The 27,625-nt window shown below is 42.0% G+C and overlaps 1 protein-coding gene and 1 long non-coding RNA gene across 2 annotated transcripts; both read left to right on the top strand.

Moving 5' to 3' along the window:
- The first annotated feature begins 1,191 nt into the window (after positions 1 to 1,191).
- nuak1b (NUAK family, SNF1-like kinase, 1b) lies at positions 1,192 to 20,616 on the top strand. Its single transcript, XM_083546337.1, has 7 exons — positions 1,192 to 2,499; positions 9,296 to 9,416; positions 12,461 to 12,612; positions 13,722 to 13,787; positions 14,461 to 14,580; positions 16,217 to 16,349; positions 16,494 to 20,616. The coding sequence occupies exons 1-7, from the start codon at positions 2,251 to 2,253 to the stop codon at positions 17,540 to 17,542; spliced, it is 1,890 nt and encodes a 629-aa protein (XP_083402463.1). The 5' UTR covers positions 1,192 to 2,250; the 3' UTR covers positions 17,543 to 20,616.
- A 274-nt stretch (positions 20,617 to 20,890) lies between these two features.
- On the top strand, positions 20,891 to 24,712 carry LOC310728746. Its single transcript, XR_014534317.1, has 3 exons — positions 20,891 to 21,630; positions 21,744 to 22,089; positions 22,429 to 24,712. It is a non-coding gene; the product is annotated as an uncharacterized lncRNA (long non-coding RNA).
- The last annotated feature ends 2,913 nt before the right edge of the window (positions 24,713 to 27,625 follow it).

Below are 27,625 nucleotides of genomic sequence, written 5' to 3'. Positions count from 1 at the left end.
TCTACAAAACAGGGAAAGAGGAGAAAGAGAAAAAGAAAAAAAAAATAGTGCAACATGCATGTATATGTTTATTGTTAAAAAAAAAAGACTTTGATTTAAAATATATTCTACATTATACGACCAAATATTTGTGGACACCTGACAATCACGCTGTCATCAAAGTGATGCAACAAAGTTCCTGTAAAATGTGATGTTTTGAACCCCCCTAAACACTTTTGGAATGAACTGGAACACCGAATGCACCATTGAGCTCCTCATCCAGGATCAGTATCTGATCTCACTAATGCTCTTGTGGCCAAATAAACACAGACCCCTAAAGCACCACTCTGAAGTCTAATGGAAGGCTGTTTTTTTTTTTCCTTTATGAAACGCTCAATAAACACATGGGTGTAAATTGAAAAACCCTGAACCACTGTAGGAACAATTCTCCAACAGAAGGTTCTTCAGAAGCTCAGCACACACACACACACACACACACACACACACACACACACACACACACACACACACACACACACACTGCAGGCCATAAGTCTTCAACTGGGGGTCCGCAGCGGGCCACTAATAATGTTGAAACACAAGAAAATGGGTAAAAACATCAAAAAATTAAATGTTCATGAAAAAAAAAAATAATAATTTGTACTTTAAGTTTAATTAATATGTAATCTGAGATTTATGTAAATATTAAAAGTAAAATGTGAACAAATTTTTTTTTTATTGCAAAATATGTTTGTTATGATGCAGAAATCTTTTTGAAAGATAATGCATGAACAACAACAACAACAACATAATATTGTCTTAACATAATATAACATCATAGGATTGGTTTCTGTTAATATCAGTTGCTGTGTTTGACTCATTTTGGATCAGAAGGTCTCTGCTCCATATCACATATGGGGTCCTTGACCTTAAATACGGTGAAGACCCCTGGTGTAGGTGATCCACTGATGTGCAAATTGCTGCAAAATAAATCAACAAAATAAACCCTTTAACCAGAAGATTTTTATAAGAAGGACCACACTGAGGTTTAGATCTTTATATCTGTCACTTGTGGTTGTGAGCAAAAAAAATAATCATGCAGTTTCTCACAGCTTTAATTCCATGCGTTTTAAGATGAATTCATGTCTTTGTGGCACGAGAGAGGTGTGGAAAAGACCCAAATTCCCCAAAAAACGCAGAGGAGTATGCGCAAATGACTCCTCCTCTCCGGGTCCTTGCGTTTTTTTTCTTTCCTTTTCCTGCGAGTGAGGCAGGAGGAGAGAACAGACAGACTCAGAGAGACGGAGGAGAGAGAGAGAGAGAGAGAGAGAGAGAGAGAGGGAGATACATCATGGCCATGTTGAAGAGGGCGCAGCTGTTCGAAAGCGCAAGCAGCCGCGCGCGTCTCACCTCGACGTGGTCACGGAGCGCCGCACGCGCCGAAGCCGCAAGCCAGACGACGAGCGACGCCGACGCGCGCGAGCCGCCGACGCCGACACCGACCGCGCGCGCGACACAATGAGGCTCCGCCGCACGTTGAACGCCGAACTCGGCGCTGCGCTCACGGCAAGCAGTCAGGTGTTTTGGGGGGCGAATTTTTTTTTTCCATTGCTTTTTTTGGTGAATTCGAGCAATAGCGATCGCAGGGATATGCGGCGTCTCCGGTAAACAAAGAAACACCGGGAGGTGGGGGGTTTAGGCCATGCTCAGATACCGGGAACGCAAAAAGACGCTTTTGTAGGATAAGATAAATAAAAATAAAATAGGATTGCATACATACTTTGGGATGTGCACGTGAACTAGAAATAAGACGGACACGCCAGCAGGACACAGCCGGCTATAATGGACTATAAGCGTCCTATAATTAATTCATAGACTTATAATAGTGTTCATAATATAATTCCTGGTTTTATGCACGTGAGATTTACACGTGCTTTCTTTATTTTTTAATCATTTTCTTTTTTATTCTAGATTTGAGATATACTGTAGGTTATTATAGGACAGGTAGAATAGACTGTAGGTGTAATAACTGTTCATTATACATTATTAACATAAGGGATCACTGGAGATCCTCGTAATCACTGAGATCAGCATTATTTTAGGCTTATAACGCCGTAATAGACGATATACAGCGGACGTTTCGTCGTGGATTAAGGGTTTGTTTATTTATTTATTTATTGAGTTATATCTGAGAGTAATTAGGCCTGATACTGATACTCAGAAGGTCGCTGGGTAGGTAGAATAGACAACAAGTCAAGCAGAGAAGAGTCGATGTCCTCCGTGGACATGGATGTCGGCCGGCCGGAGATCGAGGCGCTCCAGGACTCACCGGGAAAACCGGGAGCTGAGGAGCCGCTCGCCGCATCCCCGCAGTCTCCCGGGGAGAACCAGCGCAGCTCGGGAGTGAAGAAACACCACCACAAACACAACCTGAAACACCGCTACGAGCTGCTGGAGACGCTGGGCAGAGGCACGTACGGCAAAGTCAAGAAGGCCATCGAGAGGCATTCAGGCAGGGTGGTGAGTGTTTTTGTTTATTCTTTACCTTTGATTTCTCTGTTCTGTTTAGTAAACCTGGGCACACTGATGTTCCGAAGCAGGTGAGTTACACCATGAAATCACCAATCTGGGCTGATGTTTGCTTTACCCGTTTCCATAAAACCTGCAGGCCATGCTCACCTGTGCACTAGATCTCAGGCCATAATAAAATGTTATTATTTAAGCGCTTTTAACAATGAACATCATCCCACAGCAGCGATAAATCGTTTATGGAATATGAATTTCTATGTTCGTCCCTATTCGTTTTTCAGGTTGAGAGGATCTAAACTCTAAAGGGAACCCGTCCTCATCTGGGTGGCACCAGATCCAGAACTGTTCATGCAAATTGCATTCCTGAGGCATTGTAGTAGACTGTTGACATTAATTACATCAATTACAATGGACATTTTCTCAAAGCAGCTTTGCACAGACTAAACGGTAATGCAAGTTTATTGCTTAAAAGGTAGTTTCTTATCATTGTTTAGCCCTGATGAGCAAACCAGTGGTGAGGCAAGGGAAAATCCCTGAGATGTTATGAGGAAGAAACCTTAAGAGTAACCAGACTATAAAACAGAGAACCCATCCTGGTGGCACCGAATGTCCATTTATCGCAGTCCAATTGTTGAGGTGTGCAGTGATAGGTGCGTAAACGTTGAACTATTTATGCAACCTGTGGTCCAGAACCATTGTAGTAGACTGTTGATGTTAACTGCAGTCTGAAACAATCCTCAAAGTTCTGCTCAGGGGCTTCATGGATCTTTAGGCTGTAGGTGTAGAACCTACAATTGAGAAGGACTTCATTCAGAGGTAGGACGTCAGGATGAACCAGGCAGATATGAAGAGAAGAACGGACAAGAACACTGGTCACTATATCCTAATAGTTTCTCAATTGTTTAGTAACTTGGATTCAGTGGATCCATAGTTGCACTAGTTACAGACAACTCCATCCAGAGGTCGGGCATCAGGATTAATCAAGACGAGACAAAAGCACTGGTCACTGGTGCCTAAGGGACTTGACCGAAAGAGACTGTTTTCAATATGCAGGCTATTAGCAGTTTTCAGCGTAATAGCCAAACGCAGTGAAAGTTGGCAGGGAAAAAAATGGAGCACTCCAATTAATTTAACGAGAACAGCTGGTAAAACGAAATCCAGCGTTTTTTCCTTCCTCCAGGGAATCGTGAGCTGTGATCAGAGCGCATGCACAACCTATAACAAGGGCACGTGCTCGGCCTGCTGTTTCTCGGTCGTAACGGTACGTGATCACCGCGTGTCTATTCTAGTCTAGGATGTAGGATATATACATACCTTCATTGTATTGTATTCCTACAAGGCCAACTGTAAAGGTTCTTTCAGCACCGAGAGAAGACTTCAGCACTGAGAGAGTTCATTTCTACAGACGTCAACGTTTCTGTTTCGTGTGTTAAGCATAATGTATTTTAATATATATGCATCTGCGTTAATCCGATCGCTAGTGGGAACGAATAATGAGAACCCACAGGGTATATTTCTGTCATTTTATGATTTCTTGCCCTCAGTGTTTGAACGTTGACGCATTACTTTATTACTTTATATTGGACACAAGTCAAGCTCACGGTTATAGTGAATCAAGGGAGATGTACTGAGATTACTAACAGCGTGTTGCTAGGTGGGAGGTAACAGTAATGGGACAAACTATAACCAAGTAATTCCACTGAATTTGTTATTGTTTATCAATAAGAGTCTAATGTTAAGAGACTGTGAAAGACTTCCTGCCAGCGCAAATCTGTGATATGGCATGTCATGACTCTGTAGCAATAGCATGTCTCGTGGGAGTTCTTTACTCTGTCGTGAACGTATCACTTGTTGACTCCGTTCCTTTTTTTGACTTTCACCCCATCCACCAAACCAAACACCCACAGAACGCAAGGCGAGGGGCTTGTCAGGCCGAGTGCCAGGACCAAGCTTGTGTCTGGTGAATGACTGTTGGGTAATAAAGCTAAAAATAAAGCCGAGCTTTGGAGAGAGGTATATACAAACACAACCTTCTCCTCACTTTCCTCATCCTGTAGGCAAGAGTTCAATTACAGAATAAAAAGGGGAAAAAAGGTTATGACAAATTCAAAAACAATTTCCGTACCACTTTCTTTCATTTTCATTTTTAGCTAAGCCGAGAGTGTCGTGTTGTTTTTTTATCTTTATTCTGAAGAATCCACACCAAAAACAGACGTTTATTGTTCCTGTGTGTATATGTGTCAGCCTGCACGGTGTTACCGAGACCGAGAGTTATTTGTTTAACAGATCAAGTCTTACATTCCTGTGTTATCTCTCCAAGGAACAGAGGTTTCCTTCAAGAGCTATAACCTGTTATCAGCAACGGCCATCCTACTGCTCTAAGACAAGGAAGTTCAGGGTTTCAGAGTTCCAACTCAGTGTCACCGTGGATTCACTGTAGGACTCGCCAACAGCTTGCACTCCCCTCTTCTCTTGTGTTTTTAACCTTGAGAATATGTATTTTTTCAAAAATCCCTATACAACCTTCACTTCATCAAAAGCAAATCTTGGGCTGGAGACGATCACGTCACTGCTGTGAGATGCCAGTAGGCTTGTTGACAACATTTGTAGTTGGCTATAAATTTTCTACTGTGTTCCTTTGTGTTCTTTTAAAACTATCACTATCAGTGAGTCAGAAAAATTATTCTGGAAAATGTGTGTAACGCCGTGCGCGTGTGTGTGTGTGTGTGTGTGTGTGTGCACTTGTGTGATTTGCATACATGTATGTGATATGCACCTTTCCAACGTTTCAGAGAAATTGACACACAGTTGTGAGAGTGTATGAGTGTAATCTATAAAGCCTGCCCTATATTATGTTGGGACTGTGAGCTCTGATTAGGAGTGTGTGTGTGTGTGTGTGTGTGTGTGTGTGTGTGTGTGTGTGTGTGTGTGTGTGCGTGTGCGTGTGCGTGTGTATGCCCATGTGCTTGTGAGTGCCCTTTAAAAGACTGGAAAAAGGTTACGATGACAGCATGACTAAAGACAGATAGTGACCAGTGAAAGGCCTTCTCACTCAGGAAATGAGGATGCCATGGAAAATTAATATCTTATGGAAGGGCTTAAGCAGGAAAAGACCCCGGATTCCCATTAATACTGATTTAGGAACAGCATCTTCCCTCGAATCTTTTCCTCTAGGTGTGATCAGACATTTAAACATTACGGGTGTGTCATTATATCAAACTACGTGAGAAGCATTAAGAGAAACCAAACTCTAAAGTCATCTAGGTGACTCTGAATATCCATTCATTACAGCTCCATCGTTGTTGAGGTGTGAAGAACTGTACATGCAAATTGCAGTCCTGAGCCATTATAGTAGACTCTTGACATCCAAATCCATCCTCAATTCAATGCAGTATTATTTGTATTGTGATTTTAATCATATACAATTGTCCCGAGCAGCTTTACAGAATTAAATAGACATTTTAACATAAATTTGTCCCTATATATTTAAAACCAGTGGCAACATTGGCAAAAAAAATAAAAAATCTCGAAACGATACAAACAAGAAACTTTGAAAATTTGAATAAAAAAATGGACAATTGTAGCCCCAAGCTATTGCAGCAAACCATACACACTGATCACACTAATGCACATCCATCCTCTTGGTTCCCGGGTTTTTACCCTCCACAGCAGCCTCATACATTCATTCAATTATTATACTACAAAAATTTTAGGTTATTACTTGTGACGAAACTTCCAGCTATGAGAATCAGTGATAGTATGTTAGTATGCTAGCACATTGTCTGAGCATGAGTTTTTTTTTTCTTTTCCCTTTTGCCTGTTCTGATTTTTAATGAAGAGAACACAACTTTCTCAGCGCAGACGTCGACACGGATCCTATAAATAGCAAAGAACCGATCTGGTTTGATTCCTGGTCTCAAAGCCTTGATGTTTTATTTAGATTTTAAAGTGGATTGCCACAGACATCGAAATTATAATTTTTTATATGAGTTTTAGCCATAACAGGTTTGGGCACGTCTTGGAACTTTCTTTTTTTGTAGGTAATATGATATCAGCATTATCAACTGTATAAAGAGCTGGAATTAGGCAGGGGTTTTTTTTTTTGATACGAGCAGCCATCCAAAAAATGCGCAAGTTAAATAGCTTCATCTCTCGGTTTGGAAACGATTTCCAAATAGAAGTAATACAAATTTTTTAATGTCAGCTAGTCAAATACATAAAAGTACGAGGCGGCCTTTTAGATCCGCTAGTTACTAACAGGTGTTAGGGTTGTTTCCAGTGGATGAGATCCAGATGTTTTTTGACATAAGATTGTTGGAGTAAAGACTACAGCTCTTTTAGAGTAAAAAAAAAAAAAAAGTTAATATTTTGAAAGGTTGAGCTCTGAAGTCAGAACGTTGTCCACGCTGGGCCTCTCTGGAGTCTTTACATTCCTGCACTATTATTGTGGGGCTGGCAGGAGGCACATACCTGAGCTCTAGATAAACTTTATGAGATAATGGAAAACAGTTTGTGGTGGTTTACAAATAAGAACCCAAGGATTTCAACTGAGCACTGGCAGTACTGGCCGTATTTATGTATATATTTGACCATTTTGCTCCACGTAATCAAGTTTTGAGCCATTCTAGTTGGGTTTCCTTGTTGGGCCGTGCTGCATAATTTACCTTAAGCTCTGGCTAGCATGTGGTTTTTGTTGCTGTGTAAAAAGCAGGGCTTTGGTGGACTGGGCTCCTCCTTTGGCAAAGAGTACAGTTGTCCAACTTCATGTCCTATCATTAGACTAAAGATTCATCAGAAGACCTTTTACTGAAGATGGATGGGAAAGATCTACACTATATCATTATGTATTGTATGCAGTAAAAGCATTGCTGAGTCTTCATGTTTGTTTCGAGGTTGAACTCCAAGTGATCTTGTAGGTTTGCTGGGAGATATACAGTATTTTATAAATATGGATGTGCAACTGTTCAGTTGTTTCCAAAGTTCTTGGATTCAATCGTCGTATGTCCATTCAGCCACTTCCAACTGTCAGATTGTGTTTGTGTATTTTGCAAAGTAACATCCATTTTCTAAAAGCAAGAGACGAGTCAATTTCAAAACAACGTATCGGGTGCACAATCCGCATTGGGTGTTCATTCTCCGTAATAAACACTTTAATTGCAGATCACGGTGTGGCGTCAGCTCTATAAATGTCATGCAGCACATGGGTGTGAAAGTGTTAGCCAGCAAATCCTTTGCCGGCATTTTCTTTTCCGTTGCATATCACTCCTGTCAGCGCAGTATCTCCCATCTGCATTGTTCCAAAATTCTATTCTGGGTGGTGAAAACAAGTGCAGCAGAGATTTGACTTTAAAGGAGAAGGCAGAGCAGTGAATACAGATGACCAGGATGACTAGAACTCACTCCGACATGAACAGGTGATGGAGCAAATGTAGCGTTGAGACACAGCAGCATATGAGATGCATTCAAGAACCCTCTTCTTTTTAACACAACCAGTAACGTTATGTGTTTCTTTAACATACGAACCTGCTCTGGGGAATCCTCACATTTTATTTGACCAAGAATGATGTCACGATGATTAGAGCAGGGCTGTAGCATATGAGCTCATTACACAACGATGCAGAAATTGAGACTTACTCCCTCCACGGGTCAACGGCATTTCACATACTATAACCATTACGTTGCCTTATCTATGTTCGTTTTAAGGATTTAAACCGCAACACGGGAAAATCTCTTGTTCACCATGTGGAAACATGCAAATGCTAAGGAGCCTGTATATGCTCCCTATTCTTCGGCGCACGTGGATCTGTTCCCTGCAGTGCAACCCGATCCAACTATTAGAGGGAAAGCTGTCTTTGGTCTTAAGTCTCAGTGAGAAAGCATTGCCCAATCCTTACCGCCCACACGAGCAGAGCAAAGACACAGCGAGGGCCTCCATTACTGCACTGCGGCCTGTGCTCTTTTCCAACCTGCAAGCCTTCATTTTCTCCAAGGAGGCTTGAAAATGACACACTGAACGAAATGGCTGGGTTTGAAGAACAGGGCCCCATTTTAAGGCCACGCTTGTTGGATCAGGCCCAATCCTTACATTCTAAAGTTCATTTAAGGTCAGAGAGGGTGGTCTGATTGTCTGCTCGTTTGTTAAGGTTTCACATGTAGTCCCTTGTTGGTAGACTGCTGTTATTTAAAATAAAAATAAAAGAAATACGTCTTTGACATTCCTTTATATCAAACACTAATGCATTGAAGCAAAACATTAGGGAGTAGCCTTGGGAAAAATAATTAAATACTCACCAATTGCTCCTTCACGGTGTGGTGTTTCTCAACTTTAAGTCAATGAGGCACCTTTTTGGCAAGTCTCAATGTCTTATTGTGTAAGATTTCGTACGAAAATTGGTGTCTGTCATATACTGTGTATTCCTGCGTGGCACCCTGTCGAATCCCGATGATGCCACACCTATTTGCGCCTTTGCGTCCAATGCCTTAAGCACTAAGCTGCCACTCCCCTTACTCTTTACTAGCCAACTGCCATTGCCTGTGCACTCGTGTATGTAGAAGAGGGTGGATAGCACTTTCCTCTGAGTGTGTTTCCATCTGCCTTGTGATGCAGTGTGTCCTGGAGGAAGCATTAACCAACCGTACCCAACCCTGATCTGTAGCTGTTGTGTGACAATTGTGGAAATATAGAAGATGACAATGATGTGTAGATAACAATGATGACAATCTTGACGACTGAGATGTGAATTATGTGATGACTAAACATTGTTATTCCCTTTTTTTTTCGTTCCAGGTTGCTATTAAGTCGATTAAGAAGGACAAAATCAAGGACGAGCAGGACATGGTACACATCCGTCGGGAGATAGAGATCATGTCGTCCCTACGCCACCCTCACATCATTTCTATATATGAAGGTTTGTCTTTTCCTCGCTTTAATTTGGCTTAGCGTTTAAATGGCTTTCATGTATCTGTACATATGTGTGTGGACTCATCCTGCACCAAGTAAGAAAGTTACACAGTGAAGATCGCTGACGATCACTGTTAGATCTTTTATTAATCATGTGTTTGTCCGTATGTGCGTTTGGAAGAATGTTTGTGAGCTGATTGTGTGTGTGCACAATGGAGTGGACTGGGGTGTGGGCAACTTTCCACGCATATAAGGGGTCTTCTTCAGTCCTCTTGATCTTGTGGCCAGACATCTGCTGGCGTTTCTGTGTGAGCAGCTGGAAAGCAGACTCTCTGGGAAGGAGAGGGATCTCTGGGTGACTCAATCTCGTGCACTGCTGCATCTATGACTTGGCTACGAATTAACCGTTGTATCATTGAATTACTAATAACCTCCTCACTACCTCTTATAAATGACCTATTAAAGGTTGGACAGTTTTGTTTCTTTTTAGTGCGTTTCTATGTACATTCTTAACCCATATGGCGCATTGAGTGGGTCATAGACAGCTGAGAAAATCTGAACAATAGCCCTCAGGTTATTCTACATGAGTAAAGCATGATTCATAGTCTGAATTCCATATACCTGATTTCTGGAATATTTGTTCATTGTTGTATTTTTTTTACCACAGTTGTATCTGGGCCATGCCAGGCTTGGTACACACACATATGCTAACTGTTTCAATCTTTTCTTCACACAGTCTACAAATAATAAACACAGATACTGTGTTTTTATTAAGCGGCGAGCGCCTGATTAGGAGTGATATTCTCCTCGGCACAGTGTTATGTCTCGGCCCGTGTTGTGGTTGGACTGTCTCAGAGTGTCTGAGATGATGATTAGGAGAAAACACCCATCCAAATAAGCCTCCGGAGTCAGACAGCTAGTGTCTATGTGTGTTTTGTCTGCCATTACCACATCAACGGTTCTGATATATATATATATATATATATATATATATATATATATATATATATATATATATATGCTGCGTGTTTGGTTTTTGGTGTATCTTGTTAAATTTAGTTTACTGCACTAGCCTGGCCTCTTACAGAAATAGCACCAGAATGTATAGACAGTGGAGAAATGTATATTTAGCAACACCATTGTCAAGCACTAATGTGATGCAAGCTCATTCAGATGTGAATATATATATATATATATATATATATATATATATATATATATATATATATATATATATATATATAAATATATTTATAAGGATAAACCTTATCAAACCATAACAATTTATCCCCAGTCAAAAGGCTCATTTTCTCACTACAATTCCAGTCTGTATGAAACGTTCAGAGAAAAGCTGATGCAGCGTTTTATCTAATCTCGAGGCCGGTGCTACTTGGGCTGGTCAATAATATACACCGATCTGAATTGTGTGTGTAATTGCGTTATGGAGTCTAAGTAGAGTAAATGGCTCATGAACAATACACAGTAATTACAACGTTTGTTAGCAGAGCTACCGAACAAAAAAGCAAAGTGATAGAGGGGAGAGTGGAGTCTGGTGACAAGTCATTGCCCAAGGTTATGCAATCTGCCTAATTATTTCCTGTAGTATGAGAGTGAAATGGGAATAATGGGGCGAGAGGTCGCAGCCAAGGAACACAATCGTGACCTGATAAAAGCCGTCGTCAACTGGCAAAAAAAAAAAAAAAAAAAGGCTTTCTCCCAATGGAGCTATAAAAAACGATTAGAGCACATGCCAGACTCAAGGACGAACAGCAGAGCATTTTGAATGGACGTTAGAGACACCCCCAAATTGATTTAATCATGGTTTTGGTCCCTGTAGGACTAAAGTGTGTGAAAACGTGATAGACAGTTCATTGCACGTTTCATTATCCCTGCACTTCTGTGGTGTAATTATAACAACGCACCCACACCCATAACATAAAACATGCCCATGTCAGGCCGAGATAGCATTCGCCCCCTTTCCTCATACATATTTAAAAGATTTGTTAGGCAAATAAAATCATTTATCATTATATAATACTTATAAATTATATTATATGTATTTAGTATGTACTGTGACGTCTTTTTTGCCATTTTACAGTGTTTAAATAAAAACATCTCATATATAATCCCATGAAACTCGTTTAGTTCCACAAAAAGTGGTTCATGAGCGATTAAATGCATCTAGTGAGCTATTTTATAGCATCTGTGTTTTTGCTTGGCATAATGCCCCCCCCATCAATGTACAAACAGTCGTCTGGGCCTATCAGCTGCCTGCCACTTTCCGCAACAGTGTGATAAGTGCATGATTTATAGTAGTGGAACAGTGGCACTGTTTTTGCTCCTGCCCTCTCAGCATTCTCTTCCTTTTCTCCCTTGTTTTCCTGTTACACAATTCCCAGAAGGCCCTGGTGCTCCACCTTGCTGCTTGCAGCTGAAGGCCACAGAAAAGCCAGGCAGAATGAGCTGATGCTTCTCTCCTGATGACTTGCCTGGCCCCATCTCAGGGTGGGGTGCAGTTTAAAGGGAGAATTGGGAATTTTGAGGCATTGACTTTTCGACTTTCTCCTCCTGGAAATGTGGTGCAGTGTTTCATTATAGTTTATTGTGCATGTTGTTGTTACACCACAGCCGAGCGCCCGCGCTCATTAGCAGTCGAAGTCGTGACCCTATGAACTCTGCAGCTTGCCCAGTCAAAAATATTTACTTTCTCAATCCCCCGCCCATATTTAAAAACTGTCCAAGAGGTGCGTTTTCATTTGGTTCCTGATTCAACAGAACCTCTCAGGAAAAAGCTTTTTTTTATTTATGACCACAGGACACCATTCGGAGATGGTTGACTCTGTGTCTATGTCTTCCTGTGTCTATGTCTTCCTGTGTCTATGTGCCAAAATATTATGCACCGCATCCTTATTACATGACATGCTGTGCATTTGAGGAAATACACAGGAGATAATAGATATCCTTTTTATTCATGCCGACGGCCATATTGCTTTTTTTTCCAGATTTGTTTTTACCAAGTGACCTCACGGTCTGTTTTAAATTACCTTGCAGTATTTGAGAATAAGGACAAGATTGTGATCGTAATGGAGTACGCCAGTAAGGGGGAGTTGTACGACTACATCAGTGAGCGCCGGCGACTTTCCGAAAGAGAGACGCGCCACTTCTTCAGGCAGATCGTGTCTGCAGTGCACTACTGCCATAAGGTACCGTATACACCTTTTTTTCCTCTTCACTTTTCCCCCGATTTCTCTGTCATAACTTGTAAACAGAGCCCCGAAACATAAATGCGAAGGCTTTTGCGCGCATGTTGTCTTTGGGCGTCTTTATTATCGCAAGCAATCGTTGAAGGACAGAATGATTGCTAACAGCTTGCATCCCAAACCACAAATTCAGGTTGGTTTAAAGGAATAAGCTAGTGTGTCAGATTGATTGGGTTGCCTACAGCGAGAGATAATTGAGTGGGCCACACATACGGTCTGGAACTAGGCTCGGAAATCGTCCCCCTTTGTCTTTCTGTCCAGTCTTTCATTGCTTCCCTCCATGGTCTGAATCCCCTGCTGTGTTCCATTTAGAGCCAGATCCCAAAAGACACATTGCTGCAGGCTGTAAACATGCATGCAGTGCATGCGAGAAGGGAATCATTTAATTTCCCCTTTCTGGGAAAGCCCGTAGATGACCTGCAGTGACCCGGGTGGGAGTCATCACCCCGGGCGGCAGGACATGTGCACTGTCATGTATGCTTGGCACAGATGGCACAGGAAGTGGCATGCTTTACATGTTGTCCCATCTGCTCCATCTCAAAAGCTTGCCGAACATGTGTTCCGAGCCAAAATGGAAGTGTACAAGTGCATAGCTGCATTAGTAAGGAACTCTCTGCTGTGATGAACTTGTGTCCCTAATCATGAACGTCTGTGCTCCAGGCAGCACTTCCCACATGCTAGTTGCTGCTTTAAAGGAAATACTAATGACACAGTCGGGTTTCGATTCGGAGCTGGTGTGAGAACATAACTCTCTGTAGTCCGTAATTACAGGCGAGTGTTTATGGCGCAGCTGTTAGTCGGCACATTTCAAAATGTTGCCTATGACCTCAGTAGATCTAATGGTGCAGTGTTGTCCGAGGAGGATGTCGTATTTATTTAGGGACATTCTTTCATCACTAGCGCATCAACCAATCCTTCATGATGTTGCTAGGTGCAATCTTGACTGTTCTAATATGTTGCCGTCGCAGTACCCTTATACGTTAGGTGGCCTTTATAAGATTGCTTGGGAAGAAGATTTAGTAAAAATGAATAAAACATTGTTTTTTTTGCAGAATGGTGTGGTGCATAGGGACCTGAAGCTGGAAAATGTGCTCCTGGATGAGAACTGTAATATAAAGGTAAGAGATGATCGAAATCAACTTCTTTAACTTTTCTAATACTAAAGAATTTGCTATTATGCAAAATATGAAGCCATTAAACACTTACACCAGGCTGTCCTGCATACACTGATCAGGCATAACATCATGACATCATAACATTCTGAGTGGTGAAGTAAACAACAATGATGATCTCTTCATCATGGCACCTGTTAGTAGGTGTATTTATTTATTAGGCAGCAAGTGAGAATTTTGTCCTCAAAGTTGATGTTGGAGGCAGGAAAAATGGACGAGCGTAAGGATTTAAACGAGTTTGATAAATTGTGACGTCTAGACGTCTGGGTCAGATCGTCTCCAAAACGGCAGTTTTTGTGGGATGTTCCTGGTCTGCAGTGGTCAGAATCTATCAAAAGTGCTCCAAGGAAGGAACAGTGGTGAACCGGCGAAAGGGTCGTGGGGGACGAGGACCATTGATGCACATGAGGAGCGAAGGCTGGTCCGTGTGGTCCGATCCAACAGACGAGCTCCTGTAGCTCACACTGCTGAAGAAGTTCATGCTGTTGATGCTCGAAGACCATCACAATATTTAGCAGTTTGATCATAATGTTCTGCCTGACCGGTGTATATTACTGATATGCACAAGATGCTCTAGCACCACCAATAACGCATTTATCCTGAATTTGTATCTGAATAGATTGCCGACTTTGGCTTGTCCAATCTGTACCATAAGGACAAGCTCTTACAGACGTTTTGTGGAAGCCCACTGTACGCATCCCCAGAGATCGTCAACGGAAGGCCTTATCGTGGCCCCGAGGTAAGACAAAATCAAAAATGCACTACGCATCTTATAATAGCGGCTTTAGGGTTCACATCTTTGTGCTGTGTAAAACAAACCCACAACTTCTGGATCTCAATGAAAGAGGAATCCCAAAGTTTGCAGCTCATGTTAGTTGTAAATCACTGGAAAGAGCATTTGTAACATCTTTCCTGAATTATTCTGGCAGTGGTGGCCCAGTGGTTTATAGTCTAACCTTTTGAAGATCGTCAATTTAAATTCCAGGACTGGCATTGAAACACTTTCATGGCTCATGTAAGACCTTCTAAAACGTACCTGAAGCTCATTTTAAAAGTAAAAAACATTTGTTTATTTGAGTGTAAAACACTTTGACCCTGATTCAGGGATCATCCAGTGGCGTCGATTCCACAGCGCACACTGATAACCTTTCCGGCTGCTTCTGCAACGAACACTTTGGCGTAATCTCAGAGAGTTTATCCAGGATCAGCGTGCATTTTGTTCATCTCGAAAAAAACAAACACTGGCCTGAAAAAAAAGGCACTCAACTTGGAATTGCTCGCAAGTCTATGGAGTTTTTCAAAGATGATTTTTATTGCTTGGATACGTCCTCACCAAAGCACTCAAATGAGTTCCACAGGGGAGGAGGGAAGTGGCATTTTTTTCTCTCTCTCTCTCTCTCTCTCTCTCTCTCTCTCTCTCTCTCTCTCTCTCTCTCTCTCTCGCTCTCTCTCTCTCTCTCTCCATTTCTCTTTATTTTCTCCCCACTCTTTTTTTAGTTCAATGCTTTCCACCTCATTTAAAAAGTATTTGTTAGGCGTTTCCAAAATTAAGCAGTTAAACAATCTTTAGCAAGTGCAGCTCATATTTTTAGCCCCCCCCCCCCATAAAAAAACTAAACAAAACAAAAAAAAAACAGAGAATTTTAATTTGCTATAATTTGCCGCAATTTTCTTACGATTTTGATCGCAATCAAAAAATCATGGAACCCTTATGGGAAAAGCCACAAATTACAGGCAGTAAGGGGAATAAATAGCAATAGCACACACAATGGCCGTGTCACTCTGCTATCATTTGAATCTCTGCAGAGTCGTGACAGGAAGGCCTTGAGCTAAATAATTTGTGAGGAAGTCCAATCATCAGGATTTGCTATCTGATTTCCTGTGGCCTGACACCCATGCAGTTCATAGCCAGCTGTTTAGAGTTTTTTTTTAAATGAATTTATTTATTTTAACAATGCCTATCAGCGAGTGGACAAGCTTCTCAAGAGCATTCAGGGCTACCTCAGGTTCCTTTACTTTTTTTTTTAGGCCTTTCCTGCTTCCAGTAATGTTACTGTAACGCTTACATAGAATGTTTTCTCGACGAACATGCGTTACAACACAGGAGGTTTAGAAAAACATGGCTGATTGGTGAATTACTGTTCCCTGTTTAAGAAATGACAAAATGCTTGAATACAGTGACTGATGTGATACTCAGCGGAGTCCTTTTAGTTGCTATGGCAACAAGTTGACATTCCTAATCATGTGTGCATGTCTAGGGTTTATAGGACTCTTGTGAGTGCCTCGCCTTAAGCAGTGTGGAATGTGGATTTCTTTAGGCTCTTAGGACTTATTGTTCTTCGGTAGCAGATACCAGTGTTATCCCTCCCTTCCAGGTGGATAGCTGGGCGCTGGGAGTGCTGCTCTACACCCTGGTCTACGGTACGATGCCGTTTGATGGGGGAAACCACAAGAACCTCATCCGCCAAATAAGCAACGGTGAATACAAAGAACCGACCCAGTCATCAGGTACAGGTTATCCGTTAAGTGACTTTTTGATTAAGGTCACATCCAAGAGCTTTTTTAAAGAGATTCCAGGATTGTTGTAGCTTCTTAGAGACCTTTAATTCTTGTTCTAAATTGTCCCTGATTCAATGTTTTTTTCCCCCCCAGATGCTCGTGGTCTGATCCGCTGGATGCTGATGGTAAATCCTGAGCGGCGGGCTACAGTGGAGGACATTGCCAATCACTGGTGGGTGAATTGGGGTTGGAAGAATAGTGTGTGTGACTGCGAGAGCCAACGTGACATGGGTTCCCCCATGCTGGCTCGCCTTATCGATTGGCAGAGCCGCACTGAGCCACGAGTAGCCAAGGGACCCCGTCCCGAACCACTTTCACTCATCCGTCAACGACCTAAAAAGAGCAAAAAGGAGAATGATGGAAGGATGCCCCACTGTGACGAGGATGACAACCTGGGTCTTAAGCGACCAAAGGGAATACTTAAGACTCGGCCTTCCGAAGAGCAGCAGTCACCCAGCCCAGCGGACATAGAGCTACTGCCTGCCCTTGAGGGTGCAGAAAATGAGGAGGGGTCTCCAGGTGACCAAGAGGAAGAAGAGCCTACATTCACGGGAGGACTGCTGGCCAAAATGGCACCTGTTCTCCCAAAGAAGGGCATCCTGAAAAACAAGCAACAACGGGAATCAGGGTACTACTCTTCACCAGAGCGTAGCGAGTCCTCTGACCTGCTAAGCGGCAGCAGTATCACACCCCTTGGTGCGAGCTCACCACCCAAGCGCGCAGTGGGGAGGAAGGGCATCCTGAAGCGCAATGGAAAGTACTCCACCTATAGTGCCACACCATCTGTGGCTGCCCTCGGAGAGACTCCATCTGGTGATGCAGGTTTATGGCGTAGCCAGAGTCGGCCATCCAGCATCGTGGGGGAAGACTGCAGCGTCCTGACCAACAGCTCCTTCAGTGGGGCAGAGTGGCCCCAAATTGGCCCGAGGCCCAACATTCGAGGCTGTGCATCGGCCGAAAATATACTCCAGCTGGTCAACTTTAAAGGGTTACAGGCAGCTCCAGCTCTGCATGGAGGGAAGTTTGGTCGAGGGGCTCACAGCTCACCTGGGGACAACAGCAGCTTCTCCTTGCTGGGAGACCTAGATGATGTAACACAGGTATACCAGCAAGCCCTGGACATCAGCAGCAACCTGGTATAGAGAGAGAGAGAGAAGAAGACGGGAAGAGGGCGATCTAGAGAGAGGGCTGAGAGAATTTATGCGGAGGTGTTTGTTTTGTGTATCTCTGACGACCAGTTGCAGTGCTGGGATAATCTGACTGAGAGGCTTGCATGGATTGAATTGAGGAGGTTATACTCTGCCAAACACACAGACTTGAGGTTTGTGAAGTAGGGAAAATCGATTGTTAGTCCTCTAGTGCCCTCGACCCTCCTGAAAATCAGTGATGAGTTCAAATGTTTACACGTTGAGCAAAAAGTGAGTTAAAAAATCACACATAGACACCCTACAGCAGGAGGGGGGAGGGCTCTGAATCAAAACAAAGAGCCGAGCTATGTTTACAAAAGCACCTTAACTCACACAGAGCACATGTTGTGATCTTTACTTCCTATGAAAAAAGAAAAAGAAAACCAGGGTCTTGCTCAAAATGAACTGTCAGTGTCGTTTATTTATTAATATAAATTTTTTTTGCGTAGATTTAACGATACAAAACCGGTGTGGTCTGACTGTACTGGAAGAACTTCGTCTCTCCCGAAACTCAGATGGAACTGACATATATAATGGCTATGTTTTTTGATTAGTTCTTAGAAAGAAAAAATAATCCCTGCCTACGTAAGGCAATCATATATGACAGGTCTTATATCCAGTCACATATATATGAGAATATCTAAAAAAGTGCCTTTTTCATTCATGTGAAATTATGTATGTCATTTCCTTAAGGTGGAGAGAGATGCCAGGTGGCGCCATCACCGGATGTGCGAACTTGTTAACGTGTCGAATATTGAGTGACCCAGGACCTTTTCCTAAACAAAGGCTTTTCATGTTAACCCGGCTAACAGAATACCTCGCTATTAGCGTAAGCAATCAGACAAGACTGTTTTCAGGCTTTAATTAATGATGTCGGAGGCCTCCTGTGTTCTCTCTGAAAAGCCTTCATGTAATGACCTTGTTTCTGTTAACTCTGCTGTCCTGTCTTTGGCTGTGTTCTCAAATGAAGAGCTCGTGTGCCTGAAGATGTCTTCACAGAAATTGGCGTGTTGGGTTCCATTCTGCGTTTTTTGCGTTATTTTCCAAATTGCAGTATGCAGAAAGTGGCGGTTTGGATGTTTTTTCCCTGGAAAGCCAAAGTCGCTGATATTTTTTTAATTCTTATATATAGTACAGTTATGCTTCATTTACTGACTGACTCATACAGTTCACTTTGTGTCATTCAGCATGATGTGGTAAATCTGTATTTCCAAACAATGATTCAGCTTTCGGGATCAGTGTCCTACAAACGTCTTGCAGTGGCGTGTTTTTACTGAAACTTCTCCTGAGTGTCAGGAGGAAAAGGTTTAATATTTATTTAAACGAGGTGAGGTAGGTGAGAGTGGACATTCGGTGAGAGAGTTAAATGAAAGTGTTCATAGTGGTACAGTAGGTGGATGAAATACGTTAAGTCGTTTCCAGGAAGTGGGTTTCATGATCGATTGATTTACTGGAAATGTAACTGGAAGGACGATTGCAAGTGTTAAAGTAGCATGACGAGATAAGTAGCAGCGAAGAAAGTGAATGGATAGGGGTTAAGTGTGCACTCATTGTGCAACGAGATCCGAATAATTAAATGGAAAAAATGTACGTGGATGTCAGCGTTCAGCAGAGCGTTTCCGAGTTTTCGCAGCTCCAATAAACCTCCCGCATCATCGAGTTGCAACCAGACCGCTGAAAATGATAAATACCCAAACGACTGCAGGAAGTCCACATATCAAATGCTGTTTCCCCTCTAAAAAACAAACTAGCCAACATCTGTAGGACATCTGAAGGCCTTGTGTGCAACAGAGGTCCTGGGTACTGAGAGAAATTAGACCCCCCCCCTTTGTGTATCGTATCGTATTGCATTTTTTTAAATTGCATTGTATTGTCAACTGGATTCACAGTGAAGGAATTATACTATGTTAGTATTTTGTTTAATTACATTTCAGTTTTTGATTCTCCAAAATATTGAATCTTTATTATTTTTTATTTTGTTTTAAAGGCAGAAACTTGGATGCGGCAATCAGTGATTTGACTAGGGCCAACCTGAGCCCATCTCCTCCCTTTAAATTATTGGCATTAATCCATACGTTCAATAAAAAAGCACCTTTCAGCAGCACATTCAATCCGCAGTAGTGTTAGTTTTCACGAATTTTCCAAAACGCTTTCATTTGAACAATCTGGAGTGTGGAGAGGTCTTATACGGATTAATCTGCTGAAAATTCTGGACATGCACGACACCAGAAATCCTGCCAAAGTGCCACCGCGTTGCTTACGTACATAATCCATCTCTGTCACAGAGTCATACCAAAAAAATAAAGAAGGAAAGATGGAAAGCTATGCATTATTCGATGAGCCGCAAACATGTTTTCTGCCAAACTGGAATTTACTGGTGCATATCTGTTAGTTAGCAGAAAGTCTACTTATAGGAAAACTTGACTGGATATTGTTATTGACAACAAGAAGATGGTATTATTATAATTATTATAATTATTATTATTATTATGTTATTTAAGTATTATTTTTGTTACAATCCTTTACTGTTGTTGGCTAAAGCCACAATAATCATTTAAATGTTTCATTTTATTGATTTTAAATACCTGGACTGCCAAGGTGGGTTTTTTTTTTTTTGTTGTTGTTGTTGTTTACGTGCCTTTGCTATCTTTTATGATAACTTTAATTTTTTTTTTTTTTTTTATAAAAGTAATTATAGCAATCGTGTTTTTATACTCTATTTATTTTGGTAGTGAATCCATTTCGGGTTGATGTAACGCCACTTTACGCCTTGCCTAAGTCTGTGTGGGTGTTTATATACGAAGACGCGCTGACCTGGAAGGACGGGGAGGGAAAGGAGAGCGAGAGGGAGTGAAAGGGTGTGGAATGCAGTGGTTTCATGCTGGGTTTTTTTCATGTTGGTTTGGAGAGCGAGCTGATAACGGCCTGTATTTTTTTTCTTCTGTGAAAGTTAAAGTGGTCATCGTCCATCGGGATAAAACCATGCCGCTGTAAAATCAACTCGGTTAATAAATGGATCATGTAACTTGTGTTGCGTGTGAAGTCTTTCTTACTGACGTAGCGTTGCGTTCTGTCGTCTTGTGCGACATTCATTATAACTGGAGGAGAAATGACTGATTTGAATATTTCATATATGTCAAGTAGATTTTGAAACCTTTTTACTTTAAAAAAAAAAACAGCTAGCAGTGATGTCTGACTTAAAATACAATAAAGCTGTTTTCTGTGTGAGAAACTGCTATAAACTCTAAAGCTTTTTTTCTTTAAAGAGCATTTTGCTTTCCATGGAGCAAAAAAGCCACAGAAAAGTGGGTCTTTAAGTGCCATGTAGAAAAGAAGGGAAAAGAATCAGGCCACTAGTGCAAGGAGGAGTCAGCAGAAGAGGGAGATGGCGGCCTTGGCTGACTTTAATTCAATCCACGTTTCCAGCAGCGGGAGGAGGAGAAAGTGGTCGGCCAGCTCCGTCTGCGAGTCTCCAGAGGCCGGTGCAGAGGAGCAGGAGAACACTTCTGGCTCGTGCAGGGCGAGTGTAGAGTCTCCGTGCCAAAGAGTCCAGCAGGCCTGGCTGAGGTCTCTGTGTTAGCAAAGCTGCTCCCTAAACAGCATAATGACCTTCTTACTCTGGACTGAGAGGCTACATTTAGTCTGCCTGATGTAAGGTCAAATTTATAGTGCCTATAAAGCTGTCTCGAGCAGCCCTGTGTTAATGAAACTGATCTGGAACTGGCCGGGCCTTTGCGAATATGAAACATAACATTAAATTGCAGGGAAATCGAACCCTTCAGGACCACATTTCCCAGCGCTGTAACCGTACGAGCAGATACGGAGTCCGATTGCTCATGACTAAAGCACTTTCTGATTCAGTCTGGCAGTCTGTAACAACCTTGTGGCCGGGTGATAAGGAGTTTCGGTTCTCTCAGGCGTTCCCTTCTTCTGGAAGTGAATCACGAGGAGGGAATTAATATGCGCTAACAAGGGAGAAAGGAGGAGAACTTCCAACTTCTCCAACCTTTTCAAAATGTAGCCAGATCACACAAAGGTAGCAGGTAGGTTTTTAAAGAGACTTTGCTAAAAAGCTCAAATTCTTTGATCCTGACCTTCTCATTTGACAAAAGAATTGACCTAAACTTGAACCCATTTCTTCCTTTCACAAACCAAGCGTCCTGCAGAGCTCTCTGGCGAGAGAGAGAGAGAGAGAGGCAGCAGCTGAACCCATAACTCTTTAGGAGTATGTTGCTGTGGTAAAACCCCACATTAAACATGAAGTGTTCACAGATCGCTCGCTCTCCACCTCCATCTCCTCATCTGCCTCCACATTCTCCTCTTTGTATATTTTTATTCAGAAATATATATTCTCAGTACATCAGTGGACACATCACTTACCTTAGAGCAAGACATCAAAAGGAGCCTCGTATTTCAGGAGATCACACATAAAGGCCAGTGGGTCAAGGCCATGAAAGCGGAGAAAGACCCCAGGAGCTTATGAGGGTGAACGAGCTGTCATGGTGCGACATTCCCTCAATTCCACCCTCAACCAGATATGACAAGGGAACAAAAATAATAGAATAATAGAATATGTGTGTGTGTGAATAACTACAAAAGCTTGATGAATGTTTTAGTGTGAGCCAAACCACTCAAAAAAAAAGTTTATGCATCTAAAATCCAGCTGCGCTTCATGTTTTATGCTGGTCTACCATAACATTGTATATGGCGAGGGACTGGAATCACGTCTCCTCCTTGGTTTTGGCGTTCTTGCGTACTGACTGTTTTTTTTTCTTGCTTTCTTTTCTTCCTATTTGATTTTGTACTGCTTTTTCTCTCTTCCTCCTGGTCTCTATTTTTAGCCATCCACCCTGCTATTCTGGAATTTGTTGCTGACTGGCTGCTGCTGGATGTCTGGGCAGCAATTCTGTCAGGAATGTCTGGCTGCTTCTCAAAACCGCTATAGAGGCCCATGAGGGAGTAAGGAAGAAAGAGAAAGAAAGAGAGAAAGAAATAGAGAGAAACTTAGCCTGGGAAGAGAAAAGAGAAGAAGAGGTGAACATACTGTATGTCGGCTGCTCAGTCGTTCGCAGCGGTCTGTGTATTCAGTTGCGTTGATTACGTTAGTAATTGTGTATTGACTGCATGATAATGTTTATATGTGTGTGTTTGAGGAAGCCATTCTTTGTGTGTGTGTGTGTGTGTGTGTGTGTGTGTGTGTGTGAGTGTGTGTGGCCCATGTTAAAGAAAATAATCAGAGGTAATCTCATTCTTTTCCTGGATGAACTGAACAGCTTCAAAGAAATTTTTGGAGTGAAAGTCAAACACAGCCAGACCTCCTGCAGTCCATGACACCAGATACATACAACATGTGGGGTTACAGTAAACTACAATACTCAATACCCATGTAGGTATTTATTCTTTCGACTGGTTTATTTTGCTGGAGAACAGTTTCAAATCAGAATAGACCTTTACCCATAACACTGATGTTGAGATCGCTTTCCTATAAACGTTTTACCGCATAGTGGCATTGAAGCAGATTCCAAATAAGGGAGATAATAACGACTCAATGGATCATATATCAGCCCTGAAGAAATGTGTCTGGAACGTAAGCATATTTATTATGTCTGAGAGAAAGAAATACACAACTGTTGATATAAATATTGCAAAGGAAGGAGAGATACGTTTTTAACGCTTTTCTTCAAGAACATTTCGCTTTCCATGGAAAAAAGTTGTATACGTTAAATAGTTGTTAAATGAAGATCACGTATGGTTCATTTCAAAGAAAGCACTACCATGCACACAAGTTGACCCTCTGAAAGAGCAATTGTCAAAAGAACCTCCACATGAAACCATCGCAGTTGCTCGGGGCTTTGGAGCGCTTGTGGTTAACCTACTTTCCCCATCTCTCTCATCATCTGTATGTTTTGGCCAGCTCTGATAGGGCTGCTCTTGTGAATATGTGTGTCTCCTTCCTCTCCTCATGAATTCCAGCAGTTCATTAGACATGTTTTAAGTTTCGAAGACAGCAGTCTGCATTGCTTTAGCTGTTTGTCATGGTATGTTGAGACCAAAAGACTCTTGGCTGGAGCATCGCCCTTGAGGAAGATTAACCTGCAGTCTGCGTCTCCTCGGTCAGTAAAAGGAATAAATTCACTCTATAGCGAAGGCGATAAGAGACCAGATTGGAACATCCAGCTCCCATATAGCACAGTTAGTGAACACATTTTCCTCTCTTGTTCTTTACTATAACTTCATGCTTTGGCCTGAATGGGAAAAAGCTAAATCCTTGTATACAATATGTCCACTTTATTAACCAAACCCAAACACCTCACCAAATCACGTGGCAGCAGTGCAACAGAACAGGTCAAAATGTTCAGTTAATGTTCATATCAAGCATAAAAAATAAAATACAATTCAAGTATCATTATGGCGAGGGGGCTGATTGGAATAGAAATAGTCCCCATTGTGTAATGAAGATGCGTTACAATGACAGCATCTTAACTTGAATATATGGTAAGTGAAGACATTGCTTAGCCAGGAGTCTTAATGTATGGTGATCATTTTGGGGTTGTGTACTGTAATTTGTTAATAATTATTATTATTATTATTTATCAAAACAGAACAATTTACACTACTGTAATGTATAAACTTTATAGTGTACCTGACACCTAAACTCTGTCGGCCGCTGGTGAGAATGAGGTTGTTAGCCACCGGTACCAGTGAAAATTGGGCTACTGTTGGCCAAAGGAGGAGAAGGAGAGACAGAGAGCAGGGAAAGGAGAAGTGGAGGAGAGTGGAGGTTTGGGTGGGCACTTTAAATGTTGGTACTATGATTGGTAAAGAGAAGAAAAGTATGTGAGGGTGGTGCAGGACATGTATGAGGACAGTGTGACAGCAGTGAAGTGTGCAGTAGGAACGACAGACTGATTCAAGTTGGAGGTCCGGACTGCATCAAGGATCGGCTCTGAGCCCTTTCTTGTTTGCAGTGGTGATGGACAGGTTGACGGACGAGGTCAGACAGGAGTCTCCCTGGACTATGATGTTTGTGGCTGTTATTGTGATTTGTGGTGAGAGTATGGAGCAGGTTGAGAAGAGACTGGAGAGGTGGAGGTACACGCTGGAGAGAAGGGGAATGAAAGTCAGTAGCAGTAAGACAGAGTACATGTGTGTGAATGAGAGGGGGGGGCAGTGGAGGGGTGTGGTTGCAGGGAGAAGAGGTGGAGAAAGTGGAGGAGTTCAGGTACCTGAGGTCAACAGTGCAAAGTACTGGAGAGTGCGTTAGAGAAGTGAAGAAAAGAGTGCAGGCAGGGTGGAGTGGGTGGAGAAGAGTGATAGCAGGAGTGATTTGTGATAGAAGAGTATCTGTGAGAGTGAAAGGGAAAGTTTATAGGACTGTGGTGAGACCTGAGATGTTGTATGGTTTAGAGACAGTGGCATTGAGTAAAGGCAGGAGGTGGAGCTGGAGGTAGCAGAGCTGAAGATGTTGAGATGTTCATTAGGAGTGACGACGATAGACAGGATTAGAAATGAGTTTATTAGTGGGACACCGCATGTAGGACGTTTTGGAGACAAGGTGAGGGAGGCCAGGAAGGAGGAAAAGAGGAAGAAGCAGATGTAGAGGACAGGGTTGCTATGGAGATAAGTTGATTCATAAGTTGAAGCATCGCCACTCAGGAAATTCCTGTATTACTGAAAGTTTCGCACACTAGGAAACATTAGTTATGTGGGAAGGAAGACTTGCTAATGAGAGAGGTTGTAGGTAAGTTGTCAGTCAGGTATGAACTGACAGGGGGGATTTAGTAGCTCATATAATCAATCTTTTCAACCGTGGTTAGCAGAAAAGCATCTCAAATTACACTAAATGTCACTGACGGTTAAAGATGGTTAAAAAAAACCTCTTGCCTGAACTTAACTGAAATCAAACTCAGCGTTTGAAATCGTTTCCTTACATCAAGCAATTATGCGCCGTTCATGTTGAAACATTTGAGGAGATTTTGGGGGAGAGCAATCTCCACTTGAACACCAGATGTGCACTTTTCTGCAGAAGCGCATGTGCTAGTGTGCACAAATTGTGTATTAGAACTGTTTTATAATGTGTCAGTGCTACCTAATGTCTGATTAAATGCTCAATTATTCACATTTGATTCATTTCGCTGTAAAGATACTTGTTTTTCTGAGACATTGTGTATGAGACACTGGCACTGAGAGTCTGAAAATGCTAGCCTACTCCAGACAAAAAAAGACAGAGAGGGAATAAAAAAAGAACAGAGCAGAAGGAGGGAGAGGAAGCCATTTTGGTCAGAGCTCTCAGATGTGGGAGCGGAGCCCAGTCTCTGAGCTGAGTGATGCTGGTTTTTGCTCATCCTTCAATTTGGCTTGTGCATCGAACCCCACCTCCCATTTTCTAAATCTAAATACAGCATGATGGTCTGCATGTGTCTCCCAGCAGAACTACATTCTTCCTCTCGCCGTCTGTGTCTGTCGCTCTCTCTCTCTCTCTCTCTCTCTCTCTCTCTCTCTCTCTCTCTCTCTCTCTCTCTCTCTCTCTCTCTCTCTTTTCCCCATTTCTGCTTTCCATTTACTTTTCCCATCTACTGCACTCAGCCTCTTTCAAATTTAGCCAAATGTCACTCTACAAGAAAAGAAACCAAACATTTCAGCTGGGGGTTGATCTGAAGAGAGGGTTAATAGTGGAATATCTGAGATTTTATTCAAAGGAATGTAGTGAAAGAAATGGCTTAAACATGTGGATGGCTTATGGGCATCGACCCAGCTGACATACACAAGAACGAATGAAATAGCTTTTCACCAGACTTGTAAGTGCTAAAAAAGACCGTCGCCTTGTCCATTGTAAAGCGGGAAATGTGCTGTACAAAGGCAGACAGATTTCCTGTACAAAATCGCAGATTCAAGTCCAGATTTTCCAGCTTTTCATCGAGAATTTCCTTTTTTGAAAAAATGCGGCTTCAGCAGCGAGATGACAAAATATTTTCCAGAATTTCTATCATCATACTTCCAAAAATGACTTTCACTGGCCACCTGGCATCCCTTATATTCGATCAGAATTCTATTTATAGCTTTTCTGATATCATTCCTAGTTGGATTCCATTCTGTTAATTCCAGCAGTAAATCCAGATGTCTGTGTGGAGCATGTTGGAACTTGAACCACGTAAGACTGTTGTTTGTCTCTAAAGAAGAATAGTAGTACATTCATGAAAAAAAAAATCACATTGTTCTACTTTCAGACATTCCATCTGGAGAGACAAAATACTACGATTGTCTTTCCATCATTTCTGCTCCACATTTCAAGCAAGTTTGTGATCTCTTTTCTTAAGTTTGGCTCAGTTGTTTTGTATAGATCTTGCTTTAACATTTACCTCATGTCCAAGCCAAATTACAGCTGGGACAAGTGAGACATGCTCCTGAGGTACCTACAACCAGTGTTCCTGTAACTTTTTTCTCTTTGAATCTGCCTGATTCACCTCGATGCCCCACCTCTGGATTGAGCTCTATTCAATTGGAGACCACTCTGTGCAGCTGAAGATGGTTCCACATCAACAGCCTAAAGGTCCATGAAGTTACTGAGCAACACAAGAACTTTGAGGATGAATTCGGACTGTAATTAATATAACAGTCTGCTACAATGGCTCAGGACCACAGGATACATTTAATTGCTGCATTGTAATTCAATTGCATTTAATGTTACTGTTTTGAATAAACATTCAGTGGCACCCAGATGAGGATGGGTTCTCATTTGTTTTGGTTCCATTCAAGGTTTCTTCCTCATGAAATCTCAGGGAGTTTTTCTTTGACACAGTCGCCACTATCTCACTCATTAGGGACAAACTGAACCAAATCATTACCCATTTCCTTTGTTCAACTCATTTTTCATTCCCCCGCTTTGTGGGTGTTGCACACATTTTATGCCTCTGCTATATTAATCCACAGCTTTGCTGCTGTCTTTAGATGTTTCAAACCGGCTCTGGTTGATTCATCGTGGTAAATGGAAGTGTCTCCCTGTTTGATACAACATCTTGTTGCTTCTGTAACACTGCA

This window comes from Silurus aristotelis (assembly GCF_946808225.1).
Source record: "Silurus aristotelis genome assembly, chromosome: 7".
Lineage (NCBI taxonomy): Eukaryota > Metazoa > Chordata > Actinopteri > Siluriformes > Siluridae > Silurus > Silurus aristotelis.
This window is presented reverse-complemented; position numbering and strand designations above follow the sequence as displayed.